The following is an 18,790-nucleotide window of genomic DNA, read 5'->3' as shown; positions in this document are numbered from 1 at the left end:
TGGCTCAGTCAGTTGACCTTCTGCCTTCGGTGCAGGTCGTGATCCCAGGGCCCAAGGATTGAGCCCCACTTTGGGTTCCCTGCTCAGTGGAGAGTCTTCTTCCTCTTCCTCTGCCCCTCCCTCTGCTTGTGCTTTCTCTCTCAGTCTCTCTCAAATAAAAATAAATAAATAAAATATTTATTCTAAAAAGTGTGGGTATCTGGAAACACAAAGCTCATTAAAGTTACAAAAATATATAATTTGAAGATTTCATTCTAGTTTCATCCTTGAGAATGGATTTAAAACAACACAAGGTAAGTGAAGTCCATCCTTACGAGGCTCATTAATTATTTTGATGATCACAAGAACTTAGGATGATAACAAGTCTATCTACTCTGAATTTTTTATTCATTAACTTAACAAGTACATATTAAGGCCCTACTATGTGCAAAACCCAGGGACACATGTTTTATTAAACAGAATAAAATCTAAGGAATAATGAAAGTTTTCCTGAGAAATATTTATTTCTTTATAATTTTTCTCAGTGCCCCTAAAACTTCCTTGTTTCTTAGGCTATAAATAAAGGGGTTGAGCAGAGGGATGATAATTGTGTAGAACAGTGAATACATTTTATCCTGATATTGATCTGGGCCGGACCCAGGACGCACATACATGAAGAAGAGAGTGCCATAGAACAAGGAAACAGAGAGCAGGTGGGCGCTGCACGTGGAGAAGGCTTTATTCCTGCCCTTTTCGGACTTCTGTGTCAGGACGGCAAAGAGGACACAGGTATAAGACACTATGATGGTCATGAAAGTAAAAGCTTGTATAAAAGCAGCAAAAATAAAAAGTACTAATGCATTAATAGTGCAAGAAATTGTATATAGTGGCAAAATTTCACAGTAGAAATGAGGTATTATATTGGACCTGCAGAAAGTTAATCTAAATAATAACCCTACATGAATTGTGGGATGCAGAAAACCAATTACATAATACAAACTTATCAACCAAGTACAGAACCTGTTGGACATCACCACTGGATAAAGTAAGGGGTTGCATATGGCTACGTAGTGGTCATAGGCCATCATTACCAGGAGGAAACATTCTGTGGTGGCACTGGAAGCAAAAATATAAAATTGGGTGATGCACTCAAAGAGGGATATCATTTGACTTTTGTCTAAGATGTTGACAAGCATCCTGGGAGTCACAGAGGATGAGGAACAAGCATCTGCAAAGGCCAAACTGCCAAGGAGTAAGTACATGGGTGTGTGAAGATGGGGATGCTTCCAGATGAGAAGAATCAGTCCGAGGTTGCCCACCATGGTGGTGAGGTAGATGACCAAGAACACCAGGAACAAGGGGGCCTGCAACCCTGGAAGATCTGTAAGTCCTGTGAGAATGAACCTGGTCACCCACGTCTTGTTTGTCTCCATCATATGCACAGGGGCTGATCACTACCAGGAGAGAATATGTAAAGGAAAAACTTAATCAAGAATCAGGAAAACTGGCTTGGAATGGTAATGTCTGCTCCCTATTTCAGTTGTCAGTTTCTCAACAGATATGGAGGTATAGGTTTCTCTCTTTTAAAAACACACTTAAGACTATGAAGTATATAAAAATAATTTTGAAAAAGATTTTTAAAAGAGGGCTTTAAGCATATATATTTAAAATTGAATATATTAACAGTGAACTGTTTTCCAGAATTAAGAATAAAAAAATACATTTTAAAAGAAAATCTGTAGAAGCAGCAGTGGTTCAGTTTCAAAAGTGTCATCACTCTTTGTCAGAAAATCTTTTGCCTCTTTTCTATTGAATGAAAAATGGGCTCTATCTTTGATATCAGCAATATACATTATTCAGTCCTTTTAAGACATTAATAGGTTGAGGTATAAGATAGTAAATCAATATCCCATTACTGTTTTATTATCCATTATCATTGTTATTTGATTATATATTCATCAAAATCACCCCAAATTCCTAATCAAGTCTTTTGATTACACATACTATGAACTCCTCCAAATTTTTAATTAATTCTTTTTAAATATCCCCAACAAACTCTCATATGTGAACATAATCATTCATTCAGTCACCAACTATTTATGGAGTACCTCCTAAGTTAAAGCACTGTCATTCTGAGCTCATAGAACCTCTGTCATTAAACCAAGGATGATAAAATACCCCTCTTTTTTTTTTATAATTTTATTTTTTATAAACATATATATATTTTTCCCCCAGGGGTACAGGTCTGTGAATCTCCACGTTTACACACTTCACAGCACTCACCATAGCACATACCCTACCCAATGTCCATAACACCCCCCCCACCCCCCCTCCGCCCAGCAACCCTCAGTTTGTTTTGTGAGATTAAGAGTCACTTATGGTTAAAATACCCCTCTTTTAAGAGGAGTGAAGAAACAAAGACACTACTGTCTTATTTGCAGGTGTGGGAAGGATCTAAGGGCTGTCATTTTCAGGCCAAATAAGACATTTACCATCCAGTTAACTGAGAGTGTGTTAATATTTCAGAGGCACAAATTTTTAAAATGATTAAAAAAATTTTTCTTTTCCTGCTTTTTTTGAGATTACAAATGGGACTATCAAAATCAAGGTGAATGAAACATTACAAATGGAACCACAGTTGAAAAAATAACGAGTGTTTTGAAAAGGTGGATTCAATTTAAATACTAAAAATCATAAAATCTGTTTAAAAGGCAAATCAAATGAGAAAAGATGAACCACAGTAATAGGCAAAGACTAACATAAAGACAGTCAAGGCAGATAAGAGCCCCTAACTACAAATGGATCCATGAGGTTAATGAGCCTGGGAAGCAAGTGAGAAGGCTGGGTCCTGTGGACACCCAAGAGAAAAAAACCTCAGTCCTCATTATCACAGTGTATTTCATCAAAGACAAATTATGCACAAGTCTTAACATAAAATATGTTTTATGCCCTCTCTTACCATCTAAAGCAGGGTCTACTCATTTACACACAGATGATCTAATATATAATTATTCAAGGGACTATTTACCAGTCTTGGATTCACAGCTCCCAGGCTTTTATGAAAAGCCTACCCAAGTTGGTGTCATTCCAACACATGTTAACTTCTATACTTAGTCACCAATTCTGTACAGAAGTGAAGTCTTTATTCTCCAAGTCTCTGCTGGCCTGAAACATTTCTCTAACATGCCTGCTTGGTCATTCAAAGGTAGGAAATGTACCAAAAATTGAGGGAAGACAGGGTTTGTGAAAAACTCAGTTCTAATGAGACTAATGCTTGAACAATAAAAATATATGGAAAAATTGGAGTATGTTCTATAAAAAGGCACCTGGAGGTTTTCCCACCTGTAAAAGAGAAGCTAGTTTGAGCAAAACTGTTCTTCTCCTTTTTCACTAGAAATAGGAAAAGAGAAAATTTGTTTAAGACTTATACTAAACATGAAGGAACACCAGCAGTGAGGCTGGTCACAGTGGCAGTAATCATCGAGCAAGCACACTGCTGTCAAGTCCCCGCAAGAACCTGATTATCCTTTATAACAATGGGTGGTGCCTCTCAATACCTGTGGTGAACTTTTTCTTTTTTTGCTATTTCCAGCGAAGTATCATCTTAAAGATTCAAATTGAAGGGGAAGTCATAGACTCCCTTAAAAAGCCCCATAACTCTATGATTCTTAAGTCAGAAATCTTCCTCATTCTGTTTGAGTTCCAATGTAAGTTAAATGACAGAATGAATTTTAATTTCCAAAGACACAAAAAATACTAAAAGATTGTTTCTGTAATTCATTATCCTGGCCCAAAAAAAAAAAAAGTTAATAAAAATGTAACAAAATTTCAGATGCCTTGAATCTCAGTTCTACCTCTAAATCACCACATGATTATTAGCTTTATGACCCTTGTTTTGAGATTCTCCTCTAAAGCACTGTATTTTCTCAGATACATTTCTACCCACAGCCTGTGTGACCATGACTCCTCTCTGCTACTTAGTAGGTAAAATGACATGGTGATGAAGCACACGTGCTATAATATTTTTGCAAGGGTTCAATTCTTCATTCTACAAACATATATCTTCATATCCAAAAGTTTTCAGAGGAAATAAACATAATGTTTATTATCTATTTAATTCAGGATATTCCATTTGAAAGCTAAATCATCTGAAAAATATTTTTCATTAATTTTGTTACATCATGAAAAACTCTTGGTACTAAAATGATATTTTCTATCATGTTTTCATGGGAAGAATAATTGTAATAAAATAAAGCACCGCATTCTCACCCAATTCTTGTAAGAAGATGCAGAGATGCCATAAAATATAAACTTTCATGAAGAGCTCTTAAGATACAAGAACAAAAATGTCAAAGCCCACTATTTTTCTCCCATTATTTTTCCTTGAAAAATGCAGTTAGGGAGGAAAGATATTTATTTCTTTCCATCTTCAAACCCATTTATGAGGAGAATACTGAAACTCCCTCAATGGCACCAAAAGATTCCCTGTAGAATGAAATCAACCTACTGGGCATTATAGACTAATCAACAAATCACTTATAACATTCTTTAGTAACTATTATTTTTGTACTTTATTTCTTTTCTCTGCAAACAAAAGCATTACAGTTTAATGGTAGGAAAAAAATGAAAATGTAAAAAAGCAAAAAAACAACAAATTACTTTCATTTCACTAATCACTGATAAGTATAGTTAACTTTTTAGTATATATTTCTCCTATCATTTACCTATACATGTATTTATGTATACTTTATTATATGTAATTAACATATATTTATATTTACATAGTATATAAACATTTTATAGGTAAATATAAAAATAAAATTATGGCACTACTGTACATAATTTTTCATAAACTATTTTTTATTTAAGTATGACATACAATATTGTATTAGTTTCAGGTGTACAACATGGTGGTTTGACATTTGTATACATTATGAAATGAGCACCATCTAAGTATAGTTAACATCTGTGATCATATATAGTTATTAAAATATTATTGACTATGTTCCTTATTTATACTTTACATCTCCATGACTCATTTATTTTGTAATGGGAAATTTATAGCTCTCAGTTGCTACTGATTTAGCCCATCCCCCAATCCTTTTCCTTATTTGTTCCAAATATTTTTGGTGGGATCATTAGGATTTCTATGTATAGTATCTTTTCATTTACAAATAGTAAGAGTTTTGCTTCCTCTTTCCCAATTTGCGTGCTTTTTATTTCTTTTTCTTGTTTAATTTGTAAGGTAAACTTTCCTATTAAGAAAAAAAGAAGAATTCAAAATCTAAAGTGATGGTTATGAATATTTGAGCAATTTTAGTGCCTTGTCTCTCAAAATGTGACCAAAATCCCATTGTCAACAGAATCACCTGGGAGTCTTCTGAATAATGCAGTATCTCAAGCCCACCAATGATCTATTAAATCTAATATCTATGGGCTCATGTACACTGAAGTTTAAGAACAAAAACCTCAAAAGAAAATCTTTGTACCATTGGCTTCTCTTCGCTTAACTGGCCAGTTATAAATGCTAAATAGAGGCTATTCACTTCACTCCAACTATATAAATTAAGTAACTCATGTATGCTTTTAATATCTCAACTGATAGCCAATGAATTTATTTATATACTTCATTATAATAAAAACAAAAAAGGAGAACTGTCCCTCATAATTAAAATATCTGCTGAATAACAAATAGCATGGAGGACAAGGGGAGATGGAGAGGAGATGGGAGTTGAGGGAAATTGGAAGGGGAGGTGAACAATGAGAGACTATGAACTGAAAAACAATCTGAAGGTTTTAAAGGGGTGGGGGGATGGGAGGTTGGGGTGGTGGATATTAGAGAGGACACGGATTGCATGGAGCACTAGGTGTGGTGCAAAAACAATGAATACTGTTACGCTGAAAAGAAATTAAAAAAAAATATCTGCTGAAATATGAGACTCTTAGAAGGCAAGAGAAATATTTCTTAGGAAAGAATTCCAGTTAGGTTTTTGTGAACTGTCTATATATGTATAGCCTTCACCTCAAACTGATTATCTGATGACATACTGAAAGAAACTAGTGTTATCTGTAATTTTTTCGTGAATATATTTGTTTTTAGACAGCAAATTCCGGGTCCAATTCACTACCATAGAGATAGTTGTGTTGGATCTCCAAAAACAATAAAAGAATATTCATATGGGATTAAATGGTAATGCTATGTATAAATCTTGTATCATTGCATTTAAGATTTTATTTATTTATTGGAGAAAGAGACAGTGAGAGAGGGAGCACAGCAGAGGGAGTGGGAGAGGGAGAAGCAGGCTTCCCACCAAGCCGGGAGCCTGATGCAGGGCTCCATCCCAGGACCCTGGGATCATGACCTGAGCAAAATGCAGATGCTTAACAACTGAGCCATCCTGGTACCCCTATCATTGCATTTAAAACAACGAAGGTCATATCTTTCCTTTACTAGGCATTTATTTATTTCAGCACCTAAAATTTCAGCACTTACCAGGGCTATGCTCTGTGGTTTCATACATATTCAACTCACAATCACTGGTGGTTACTAAAATTTGTGAGTGATACGCTTGCTACATGGTCATAAGAATTTCAGGAATTGAAATGATAATGACTGAGAATTTTCACAAAATTAATATCAGACACCAAACCACAGATCCAGGAAGCATAGAAAACACCACACAGGAAAAATTCCATGAAACTATACCTAAGCATATCATTTCAAACTCTACAAAATCAAAGATAAATTTCCAAAAGAAGCCAGAGGAAAGAACACCTCACCTATAGAGAAATTAAGAGAAGAATTACATATATATCAATGCTTTGGCATTTATTTTGTGCAGCTAAATGCCTGCAGAGGCTTTGAACTGATTCTAGCCACTTTTTGAATACATGCCCTAGATAATACCCCACACAGTAAAGAATGTTAAGTTCCTCTTTGACTTCCACCATACTCCTGGTGATAAACAGTCTCTCCTAATTCCCAGCTACTTCTTGTGCACTCCTTAGATAAGACCCCTCAGAGCTTACCAAAACCTCAATATTTTTTATTTGAATTGACCAATCCAGCCTTAGGTTGGGGACCCCAGAAACACTTTAACCAAAGACCTCAATAAAGGCATAAGCCTCAGTTCCCTTTGCTAGCATTCTGCCTGTACCCTGCCTTGATATCCTTGTGTGGCTCCACAAGCATGTTGTATACTTCCTCCAGGACCTGTGAGTAATAAACTTTTCTATCTCACTTTCTCCTGTGGTCTTTGTTGACCAGTGACTCACCATCCAACACTCCACATAAGGCTCTACTAAACAAATGTTAATTTAACAAAATTACAACAACCCAACTTCTCCTCAAAAACCATGCAATGAATGAGTATTGAACGAAACATTTTAAGTGTTGAGAGAAAAAAACATCCATATGTACCCTGCAAAATATCCTTCAAATGTGAAAGACAAATAAAGACATTTTTAGGCAAATAAAAATTGAGGGAATTTGTTCCCAGTTGAGCTGCCTTGTAAGAAATGTTAAAATTCTTTAGAGGGAGGGGAAATGATATAGATAAGAAACTCATATCTACATAAAGTAAGGGAAAAGATCAAAGAAGGAATAGGTGAAGGTAAGATAAAAACTTCTATTTTTGTTATACATAATTGATCTAACAGGCAATAGTGTATTTAAAATAATAACACCAACAATGTATTTATATATCATCTATGTATTTCATATGTATATGAACTGAATGACAATAATTCTACAGGGATGAGAGTCAGGAATAAGGATTATTTTGTTATTGTAAGGTACTCACACCACCCATGAAGTAGTATAAATGTACTTGGAAGTGGACTTGGATTAGTTGTAAATGTATATTGCAAACTCTAGGGCAACCACTAAAAAGGTTTTTTTTTTTTTTTAAAGGAAGTATAATCAATAAGCTAAGAAGAATGGTTGGAATCATATAAAATGCTCAATTAAAACCACAAAAACCAGAAAAAACAATAGATGACAAAGTGGGAAGAACAATGGCAACAAATAGAAAACAGTTAATGACATGGTAGATTTTTTTAAATTTTAATTCCAGCGTAGTTAACATACAGTGTCATATTACTTTCTGGGCCCTCTATTCTGTTCTATGCATGCGTGTCTATTTTTGTGCCAGTACCATCCTGTTTTGATTAATATAGCTTTGTAGTTTATTTTGAACTCTGGGATTGTGGTACTTCCAGTTTTGTTCTTTTTCAAGAATGCTTTGGCTATTTGGGGCATTTTGTGGTTCTATAAAAAATTTAGGATTATTTATTCTAGTTCTGTGAAAAATGTTTTTGATTACTTTGAGAAGTAGGGATATTTTAACAATATTTGTTCTTCCAGTTTATGAACATGGAATATCTATTTGTTCATGTCATCTTCAATTTCTTTCATCAGTGTTTTATAGTTTTCAGAGTATAGGTCTTTCATCTCTTTGGTTAAGTTTATTTCTAGGTATTTTATTATTTTTGATGCAATTGTAAATGAGATTGTTTTCTTAATATCTTTTTTTGCTGTTTCACTACTAGTGTATAGAAATACTACAGATTTCTGTATATTGATTTTGTATTCTGTGAACTTAACTGAATTCATTTATCAATTCTATGATGTTTTGGTGATTTCTTTAGAGTTTTCTATATAGAGTATCATGTCATCTGCAAATAGTAGAAGTTTTACTTCTTCCTTACCAGTTTGGATCCCCTTTATTTCTCCTTCTTATCTGATTGCTGTGGCCAGGGACTTCCAGTACTATGTTGAATAAAAGTGGTGAGAGTGAACATCCTTCTCTTATTCCGGATCTTTGGGAAAAGCTCTCAGTTTTTCACCATTGAGTATGATGTTTGCTGTGGGTTTTTCATATATGGCCTTTATTATGTTGAGGTATATTCCCTCTAAAGCTATTTTGTTGAGAGTTTTTATCATGAATGGGTATCGTACTTTGCCAAATGCTTTCTCTTCATCAATTGAATTGATGATATGGTTTTTATTTTTTTTCTTGTTGATGTGATGTACCACATTGATTTGCAAATATTGAACTATCCTTACAGCACAGGAAGAAATCCCATTTGATTGTGGTGAATGAATTTTTTAATTTATTGCTGATTTGTTTTGCTAATATTTTGTTGAGGATATTTGCATCTATGTTCATTAGAAATATTGGCTTGTAGTTCTCTTTTTTTATAGTGTTTTTACCTGGTTTTGGTATCAGGGTAATGCTGGCCTCATAGAATAAATTTGGATGCTTTTATTCCTTCTATTTTGGGGATAGTTTAAGAGAAATAGGTTTTTACTCTTCTTTAAGTGTTTGGTAGAATTCACCTATGAAGTCATCTGGTACTGGACTTTTGATTGTTGGGAGTTTTTTGGTTACTGATTCAATTTCATTGCTGATAATCTGTCCATACAAATTTTCTATTTCTTCCTGATTCTATTTGGGGAGGTTATACGTTATATGTTTCTAGGAATTTATCCATTTCTTCTAGGTTGTCCAGTTTGTTAACATATTGTTTTTCATAATATTCTCTTATAATCTTTTGTATTTCTGTATTTTCGTATTTCTGTAGTGTTTGCTGTTTTTTCTCCTCTTTCATTTCTGATTTAGGTTATTTTAGTTCTTAGGTTATTTAGGTTATTTAGTTATTTAGGTTCTTTAGTTCTCCCCCCCCCCCTTTTCTCTGTCTCTTTTGGATGAATCTGGCTAAAGTTTTATCAATTTTGTTCATTTTTTAAAAGAACAAGCTTCTGGTTTCATTGATCTGTTTTAATACTTTTTCAGTTTCTATTTGGTTTATTTCAACCCTAATCTTCATTATTGCCTTCCTTCTACTGGCTTTGAGGTTTGTTGTTGTTGTTGTTGTTGTTGTTGTTGTTCTTCTTCTTCTTCTTCTTCTTCTTCTTCTAGTTCCTTTAGGTATAAGGTTAAGGTAAGTCTGTATTGCTATAAACTTCCTTCTTAGAACAGCTTTTGCTGCATTTCATAGATTCTTGGGCCATTGTGTTTCCATTTTCATTCGTCTTCATATATTTTTGACAGTGTAGATATTAACCCAGCTATATCAATAATCACTTTTACTGCTGGTGTTCTAAGTGCACCAATTAAAAGACAGAGATTACCAGAACAGATCAAAAAACAGAAGCCATCTATATGTCGTCTAACAGAAAACCATTTTAAACTCCCAGAACTACTAAGTGATTATACTAAGGTTTCAAGATATGAGGTTAATATACAGGATTTAATGTTTTTCCTATGTATCAGCAATGAACAAGTAGAATTTGAAAATAAGAACTAAATACTGTTTACATTATCACACAAAAAGTAAAATACTCAGATATAAATCTAATAGAATATGTACAAGATATATATGAGAAAATCTACAAAACTCTGATGAATAAAATCAAAAAAAGAAATAAATAAGTTGAATAATAAATAAATGGAAAGATACTCCATGCTAATGGGTAGAAAAATCAAAATTATTGAGATGTCAGTTTTTCCCAATTTGATCTTTAGACTTAATCAGTTATCTCAGAAAGTCATTTTGTGGATATCTACAAACTGATTCTAAATTTTATATGCAGAATCAAAGACCCAGAATAGCCAATACAATATTAAAGAAGAGCAAAGTTGGAGAACTGATGCTACCTAGTAAGCTACTTACTGTACTTAGTGCTTACTATAAAAGTGACAGTAATCAACACAATATGGTATTGGAGATATAAAAGACAAATAGATCAATGAATAGAACAGAGAGCCAGAAATATACTCACATAAATATAGTCAACTAATCTTTGGCAAGGTAACAAATGTAATACAATGAAACACAGAGAGTGTCTTCAACAAATGGTGCTGGACAAATTGGACATCCACATGCACAAAAATTAATCTGTTCACATACTTTACACCTTTCACAAAATTAAATCAAAATAGATTATAGACATAAATGTAAAATGCAAAACTATAGATCTCCTAGAAGATAACATAAGAGAAAACTTATATGAAATTAGCTATGGTGATGCCTTTTAAGATACAACACCAAAGGCATGATCCATGAAAAAATTGATAAGGTATCCTTTGTTAAATTTAAAAATTTCTGTGCTGCAAAAAGCAATGTCAAGAGAACAAGAAGACAAGCCACAGACTGGGAAAAAATATTTAGAAAAGACACAGTTGATAAAGGATAGTATCCAAAATTTACAAAGATCTCTCAAATCTCAATGATAAAAAAATAAACAAGTCAATAAAAAATGGGCCAAACATCTTAACAGACACCTCACAAAAGGAGATATACAAATGGCAAATAAGAATATAAAAAGATGGGGCAGCAGGGTGGCCCAGTTGGTTAAGCATCTGCTTTCACTCAAATCATGTTCCCAGGGTCCTGGGATCCAACCTTGTTTTAGGCACCTTGCTCAGCAGGGAGTCTGCTTCTCCCACTCCCTCTGCACCTTCCCCCCAGCTTGTGAGCTCTCTCTCTCTTTCTCTCTCTCTCTCTCTCAAATAAATAAAATCTTTTTTTCACTTTATTTTATTTTTTCAGTGTTCCAATTTCATTGTTTATGCATCACACCCAGTGCTCCATGCAATAAGTGCCCTCCTTAATATCCACCACCAGGCTCACCCATCCCCCACACCTCTTCCCCTCCAAAATCCTCAGTTTGTTTCTCAGAATCCACAGTCTCTCATGGTTTGTCTCCCCCTCTGATTTACCCCAACTACCTTCTCCTCTCCTTCTCCCAATGTCCTCCGTGTTAGTCTGTATGCTCCACAAGTAAGTAAAACCATATGATAATTGACTCTCTCTGCTTGATTTATTTCATTCAGTAAAATCTCCAGTCCCATTCAATGGAATATTATGCCTCTGCCAGAAAGGATGAATACCCAACTTTTGTATCAATAAATAAAATCTTTTTAAAAAAATATATAAAAAGATGGTCCACATCATATGTCATCAGGGAAATGCAAGTTTAAAAAACTATGAGATCCCACCACAAATCTATTAGAATGGCCAAAATCTGGAACAGTGACAACACCTGGCAAAAACGTAGAGCAACATGAACTTTCATTCATTGCTGGTGGATATGCAAAATGGTCCAGGCTTTTTTGAAGACTGTGTGGTGGTGTCTTATAAAACGAAAACATTCTTACTATATGATCCAGCAGTTGCACTTGTTGGTATTTATCAAAAGAAGTTGAAAACTTATGTCTACACAAAAACTTGCCCACAGATGTTTATAGTAGCTTTATTCATAATTGCAAAAACTAGAAAATAACCAGGAAGTCCCACATTATTGGTGAATGGATAAATAAACTATGGTACATATAGACAATAAACTACTATTCAGTGATAAACAGAAATGAGATATCAAGCCATGAAAAGACATGGAAGAAACTTAAATGCATATTACAAAGTGAAAGAAGCCAACTGAAAATCCTGCATACTCTATGGTTCTAATACATAATATTGTGGGGGGGGGACAGAACTAGTAAAAACATTGAGTTGCCAGGGTTTGAGGGGAAAGCTATAAATAGGTAGAGCACAGAGGATTTTTAGGTCAGTGAAAATACTGCGTATGATACTATAAAGGTGGATACATGTCATTATTCATGTATCCAAACCCAGAGAATGCACAACACCAAGAGTGAAACATAACATAAACTACTAACTTTGGGTAACTATGCTGTATCTACATTAGGGGTCTCAATTATAACAAATGTCCCTCTTCTGGTTGAAGATGTTGATAATAGGGAGATTACGCATGTGTAAGGGAAGTGACTATGTAGGAATTCTTTGTACCTCCCTCTCAACCTTGCTGTGAACCTTAAACTTCTGTAAAAAATTTGTCTTAATTTTTTTAAAAAACAATCTGGAAATGAACAGTGGTGATGATTGCACAATAATTCCAACATACTTAATAATTCTGAACTGTACACCAAAATATAGTTAAGATGGTAAATTTTATGTTTTTTACAACAATTTTTAAAACTGAAGAAATAATCAGTCATTTTTCTATATGCTAGCAATGTACAATTGGAAGCCAAAACTTTTAAATCAATGCTATTTATAATAACTCCAAAAACATAAAATATATAGGTGTAAAATAACAAAATATGTACTAGATCTATATGCTGCAAACTATAAAACACTGATAGACGAAATCATAAAAGACCCAAGTAGAGGCATAAAAGATCTAAGTAGGTGCTTGTTGATTAGATGATTGATTCTACCACATTGATCCAGGTTTAATGCAATGCCAATGAAAATCCTAGCAGAATTTCTTTTTTTGTAGAAGTAGAAAACTAACTCTAAAATTTGTACAACAAGGAAAAAAGAACAAGAATAACTAAAACATCTTTGAAAAGAAGAATAAAGTTGGAGGAATTTAAAATCTATTTACTGTGAAGCTACAATCATCAAGACATTGTAGTATTAGCAAAGAGATAACATAAGACTAACAACAGGATAAAATTTCTCCCGTAAGCAATGGGAAAACATTTTTGCCAGAGAAAGGATACTAGAGAAAGAAATATCATTAATATATACTATCAACTGCATAGAAAAGAGAGTAACTAGAAAGACTTGGGGCAAGGAGGCTAATTTAGTTATATATTTATATTAAAGGCAAAAAGGTCTAGTGCCAAAGGGAATACAAAGGAACTGCAAAAGAAATTTTGAAGGAAAAAACAATTTTTTTAAAAAAGAAAATCTTGAAAAGGGAAGGATCAAAGATGATTTCAAACTTTCGAGACTGGGAGACCGGGAGAATGGTGATAGCATGATCTAAATCATGATGTTGGAAATGCAGACTATATTAGTAGAGAGCAATAAGATTGGCAGCTAACATGAATTATGATTGCTATATTTCAATGGACTAGACATGGAGCTAAATGCAATTTATTTTGATAGAAAGTTTCTGTTCCACAGTGTTCACTTATTTTTTAATATTTTTATTAATATATAATGTATTATTTGACCCAGAGGTACAGGTCTGTGAATCATCAGGTTTAGACACTTTACAGCACTCACCATATCACATATCCTCCCCAAAGTCCATAACTCAACCACCTTCTCCATAACCCTCCTCTCCCCAGCAACCCTCAGTTTCTTTTGTGAGATTAAGAGTCTCTTATGGTTTGTCTCCCTAACAATCCCATCTTGTTTCATTTTTTCCTTCCCTACTCTCCAAATCCCCCCACTCTGCCTCTCAATTCCTCATATCAGGGAGATCATATGATATTTGTCTTTCTCTGATTGACTTATTCCCTAAGCATAATACCCTCTAGTGCCATCCATATCGTTGCAAATGGCAAGATTTCATTTCTTTTGATGGCTGCGTAGTATTCCATTGTATATATGTACCACCTCTTCCTTATCCATTCATCTGCTGCTGGACAACTAGGTTCTTTCCATATTTTGGCTCTTGTGGACATTGCTGCTATAAACATTTGGGTGCACATGCCCCTTCAGGTCACTACATTTGTATCTTTAGGGCAAATACCCAGTAGTTCAATTGCTGGTTGTAGGGTAGCTCTATTTTCAACTTTTTGAGGAACCTCCATACTGTTGTCCAGAGTAGCTATACCAGTTTTCATTTCCACCAACAATGTAGGAGGATTCCCCATTCTCCACATCCTCACCAACACCTGTTGTTTCTTGACTGGTTAATTTTAACCATTCTGACTGGTGTGAGGTGGTATCTCATTGTGGTTTTGATTTGTATTTCCCTGATGCTGAGTGATGTGGAGCACTTTTTCATGTGTCTGTTGGTCATCTGGTTGTCTTTTTTTCATAAATGTCTGTTCATGTCCTCTGCCCATTTCTTGATTGGATTATTTGTTCTTTGGGTGTTGAGTTTGATAAGTTCTTTATAGATTTTGGATGCTAGCCCTTTATCTGATATGTCATTTGTGAATATCTTCTCCCATTCTGTAAATTGTCTTTTGGTTTTGTTGACTGTTTCCTTTGCTGTGCAAAAGCTTTTAATCTTGATGAAGTCCCAATAGTTCATTTTTGCCCTTGCTTCTATTGCCTTTGGCAATGTTTCTAGGAAGTGGCTGAGGTCGAAGAGGTTGCTGCCTGTGTTCTCCTCAAGGATTTTGATGGATTCCTGTCTCACATTGAGGTCTTTCATCCATTTTTTGAGTCTGTTTTTGTGTGCAGTGTAAGGAAATGGTCCAGTTTCATTCTTCTGCATGAGGCTGTTCAGTTTTCCCAACACCATTTGTTGAAGAGATTGTCTCTTTTCCCTTGGACATTCTTTCCTGCTTTGTCGAAGATTAGTTGACCATGGAGTTGAGGGTCCATTTCTGGGCTCTCTATTCTGTGTCAGTGATCTGTGTGTCTGTTTTTGTGCCAGTACCATACCATCTTGATGATTACAGCTTTGTAATAGAGCTTGAAGAATGGAAGTGTGATGCCACCAACTTTGGCTTTCTTTTTCAACATTCCTCTGGCTATTCAGGGCCTTTTCTGGTTCCATATAAATTTTAGGATTATTTATTCTCCTTCTTTGAAAACTATTGATGGTATTTTGATAGGGATTGCATTAAATGCATAGATTGCTTTAGGTAGCATAGATATTTTCACAATATTTTTTTCTTCCAATCTATGAGCATGGAACGTTTTTCCATTTCTTTGTGTCTTCCTCAATTTCTTTCATGAGTACTTTATAGTTTTCTGAGTACGGACTCTTTCCCTCTTTGGGTAGGTTTTTTCTTAGGTACCTCATGGTTTTGGGTGCAATTGTAAATGGGGTTAAGTCCTTAATTTCTCGTTCTTCTGTCTTGCTGTTTGTGTATGGAAACGAAGCTGATTTCTGTGCATTGATGTTATACCCTGACACTTTACTGAATTCCTGTTTGAGTTCTAGCAGTTTTGGAGTGGAGTCATTTCGGTGTTCCATATAATGTATCATATCATCTGCAAAGAGTGACAGTTTGACTTCTTCTTGGCCGACTCAGATGCTTTTTATTTCTTTTTGTTGTCTGATTGCTGAGGCTAGGACTTCTAGTACTATTTTGAATAGCAGTAGTGATAATGGAAAGCTCTGCTGTGTTCCTGACCTTAGCAGAAAAGCTCTCAGTTTTTTCCCATTGATAATGATATTCGCTGTGGGTTTTTCATATTTGGCATGAAATTGAGGTATGTATCCTCTATCCCTACACTTTGAAGAGTTTTGATCGAGAAAGGATGCTGTAATTTGTCAAATGCTTTTACAGCATCTATTGAGAGTATCATATGGTTCTTGTTCTTTCTTTTATTAATGTATTGTATCACATTGATTGATTTGCAGATATTGAACCAAACTTGCAGCCCAGGAATAAATCCACTTGGTCATGGTGAATAATCCTTTTAATGTCCTGTTGGATCCTATTGGCTAGAATTTTGGTGAGAATTTTCACATCTGTATTCATCAAGGATATTGCTTTGTAATTCTCCTTTTTGGCAGGGTCTTTGTCTGGTTTTGGGATCAATGTAATGCTGGCCTCATAAAATGAGTTGGGAAGTTTTCCTTCCATTTCTATTTTTTTGGAACAGTTTCAAGAGAACAGGTATTAATTCTTCTATGAATGTTTGGCAAATTCCCCTGGGAAGCTGTCTGGCCATGGGCTCTTGTTTCTTTGGAGATTTTTGATGACTGCTTCAATCTCCTTATTGGTTGTGGGTCTGTTCAGGTTTTCTATTTCTTCCTGGTTCAGTTTTGGCAGTTTATATATCTTTAGGAATGCATCCATTTCTTCCAGATTGTCAAATTTGCTGGTGTATAGTTGCTCATAGTATGTTCTTATAATTGTTTGTATTTCTTTGGTGTTGGTTGTGATCTCTCCTCTTTCATTCATGATTTTATTTATCTGGGTCCTTTCTCTTTTCTTTTTGATAAGTCTAGCCAGGGGTTTATCAATCTTATTAATTCTTTCAAAGAACCACCTCCTAGTTTTGTTGATTTTTTCTACTGTTCTTTTGGTTTCTATTTCATTGATTTCTGCTCTGATCTTTATGATTTCTCTTCTCCTGCTGGGTTTTGGCTTTCTTTGCTGTTCTTTCTCCAGCTCCTTTAGGTGTAGGGTTTGGTTGTATACTTGAGACCTTTTTTGTTTCTTGAGAAAGGCTGTATTGCTATATATTTTCCTCTCAGGACCACCTTTGCTGTGTCCCACAGATTTTGAACAGTTGTGTTTTCATTTTCATTTGTTTCCTTGAATTTTTTCAATTCTCCTTTAATTTCCTGGTTGACCCATTCATTCTTTAGTAGGATGCTCTTTAGCCTCCATGTATTTGGGTTCTTTCCAAATTTCCTCTTATGATTGAGTTCTAGCTTCAGAGCATTGCGGACTGAAAATATGCAGGGAATGATCCCAATCTTTTGGTACCAGTTGAGACTTGATTGGTGACCCAGGATTTGATCTATTCTGGAGAATGTTCCATGTGCACTAGAGAAGAATGTGTATTCTGTTGCTTTGGGATGGAATGTTCTGAATAGATCCGTGATGTCCACCCAGTCCAGTGTGTCACTTAAGGCCTTTATTTCCTTGTTGATCTTTTGCTTGGGTGATCTGTCCATTTCAGTGAAGGGGGTGTTAAAATCCCATACTATTATTGTATTATTGTCAATGGGTTTCTTTGATTTTGTTATTAATTGGTTTATATAGTTGGCTGCTCCCATGTTAGGGGCATAGATATTTAAAATTGTTAGCTCTGCTTGTTGGACAGACCCTTTAAGTATGATATAGTGTCTTTCCTCATCTCTTATTATATACTTTGGCTTAAAATCTAATTTATCTGATATAAGGATCGCCACCCCTGCTTTCTTTTGATGTCCATTAACATGGTAAATTGTTTTCCACCCCTCACTTTAAATCTGGAGGTGTCTGTGGGTCTAAAATGAGTTTCTTGTAGACAGCATATTAATGGGTTTTGTTTTTTTTTTTTAATCCATTCTGATACCCTGTGTCTTTTGATTGGGGCATTTAGCTCATTCATATTCAGGATAACTATTGAAAGATACGAACTTAGTGCCATTGTATTGCCTGTAAGGTGACTGTTACTGTATATAGTCTTTGTTCCTTTCTAATCTACTACTTTTAGGCTCTCTCTTTGCTTATAGAACCCCTTTCAATATTTCCTGTATGGCTGGTTTGGTGTTTGAAAATTCTTTTAATTTTTTGTCCTGGAAGCTTTTTATCTCTCCTTCTGTTTTCAATGATAGCCTAGCTGGATATAGTATTCTTGGCTGCATATTTTTCTCATTTAGTGCTCTGAATATACCATGCCAGTTCTTTCTGGCCTGTGAGGTTTCCGTGGATAAGTCTGCTGCCAATCTAATATTTCTACCATTGTATGTTACAGACTTTTTGTCCCGAACTGCTTTCATGATTTTCTCTTTGTCATTGAGGTTTTTAAGTTTTACTATTAGATTATGGGGTGTGGACCTATTTTTATTGATTTTGAGGGGGGTTCTCTGAACCTCCTGGATTTTGATGCTTGTTCCCTTTGCCATATTAGGAAAATTCTCTACAATAATTCGCTCCAATATACCTTCTGTCCCCTTTTCTCTTTCTTCCTCTTCTTCTAGGATCCCAATTATTCTAATGTTGTTTCATCTTATGGTGTCACTTATCTCTTGAATTCTCCCCTTGTGGTCCAGTAGTTGTTTGTCTCTCTTTTGCTCAGCTTCTTTTTTTTTTTTTTTAAAGATTTTATTTATTTATTTGACAGACAGAGATCACAAGTAGGCAGAGAGGTAGGCTGGATGGGGGAGGGGGCAGGCTCCCCGCTAAGCAGAAAGCCTGATGTG

General features: G+C 34.9%; 1 protein-coding gene across 1 annotated transcript; it reads right to left on the bottom strand.

Annotated features, from left to right (window-relative positions):
* Positions 1 to 500: 500 nt before the first annotated feature.
* LOC116882067 (olfactory receptor 5AC1-like) lies at positions 501 to 1,415 on the bottom strand. Its single transcript, XM_032882261.1, has one exon. It carries the CDS (start codon positions 1,413 to 1,415, stop codon positions 501 to 503), a length of 915 nt encoding a protein of 304 aa, XP_032738152.1.
* Between the last annotated feature and the right edge of the window lie 17,375 nt (positions 1,416 to 18,790).

This window comes from Lontra canadensis, unplaced genomic scaffold (genome assembly GCF_010015895.1).
Source record: "Lontra canadensis isolate GAN:19392208 unplaced genomic scaffold, GSC_riverotter_1.0 scaffold80, whole genome shotgun sequence".
Taxonomy (NCBI): Eukaryota; Metazoa; Chordata; class Mammalia; order Carnivora; family Mustelidae; genus Lontra; species Lontra canadensis.
The sequence above is the reverse complement of the archived record's forward strand: the minus strand, read 5'-3'. Positions and strand labels throughout refer to the sequence as shown.

Coding starts and splice junctions, on each gene's coding strand:
- LOC116882067 (XM_032882261.1), bottom strand. CDS start 1,415: ATGATGGAGACAAACAAGACGTGGGTGACCAGGTTCATTCTCACAGGA.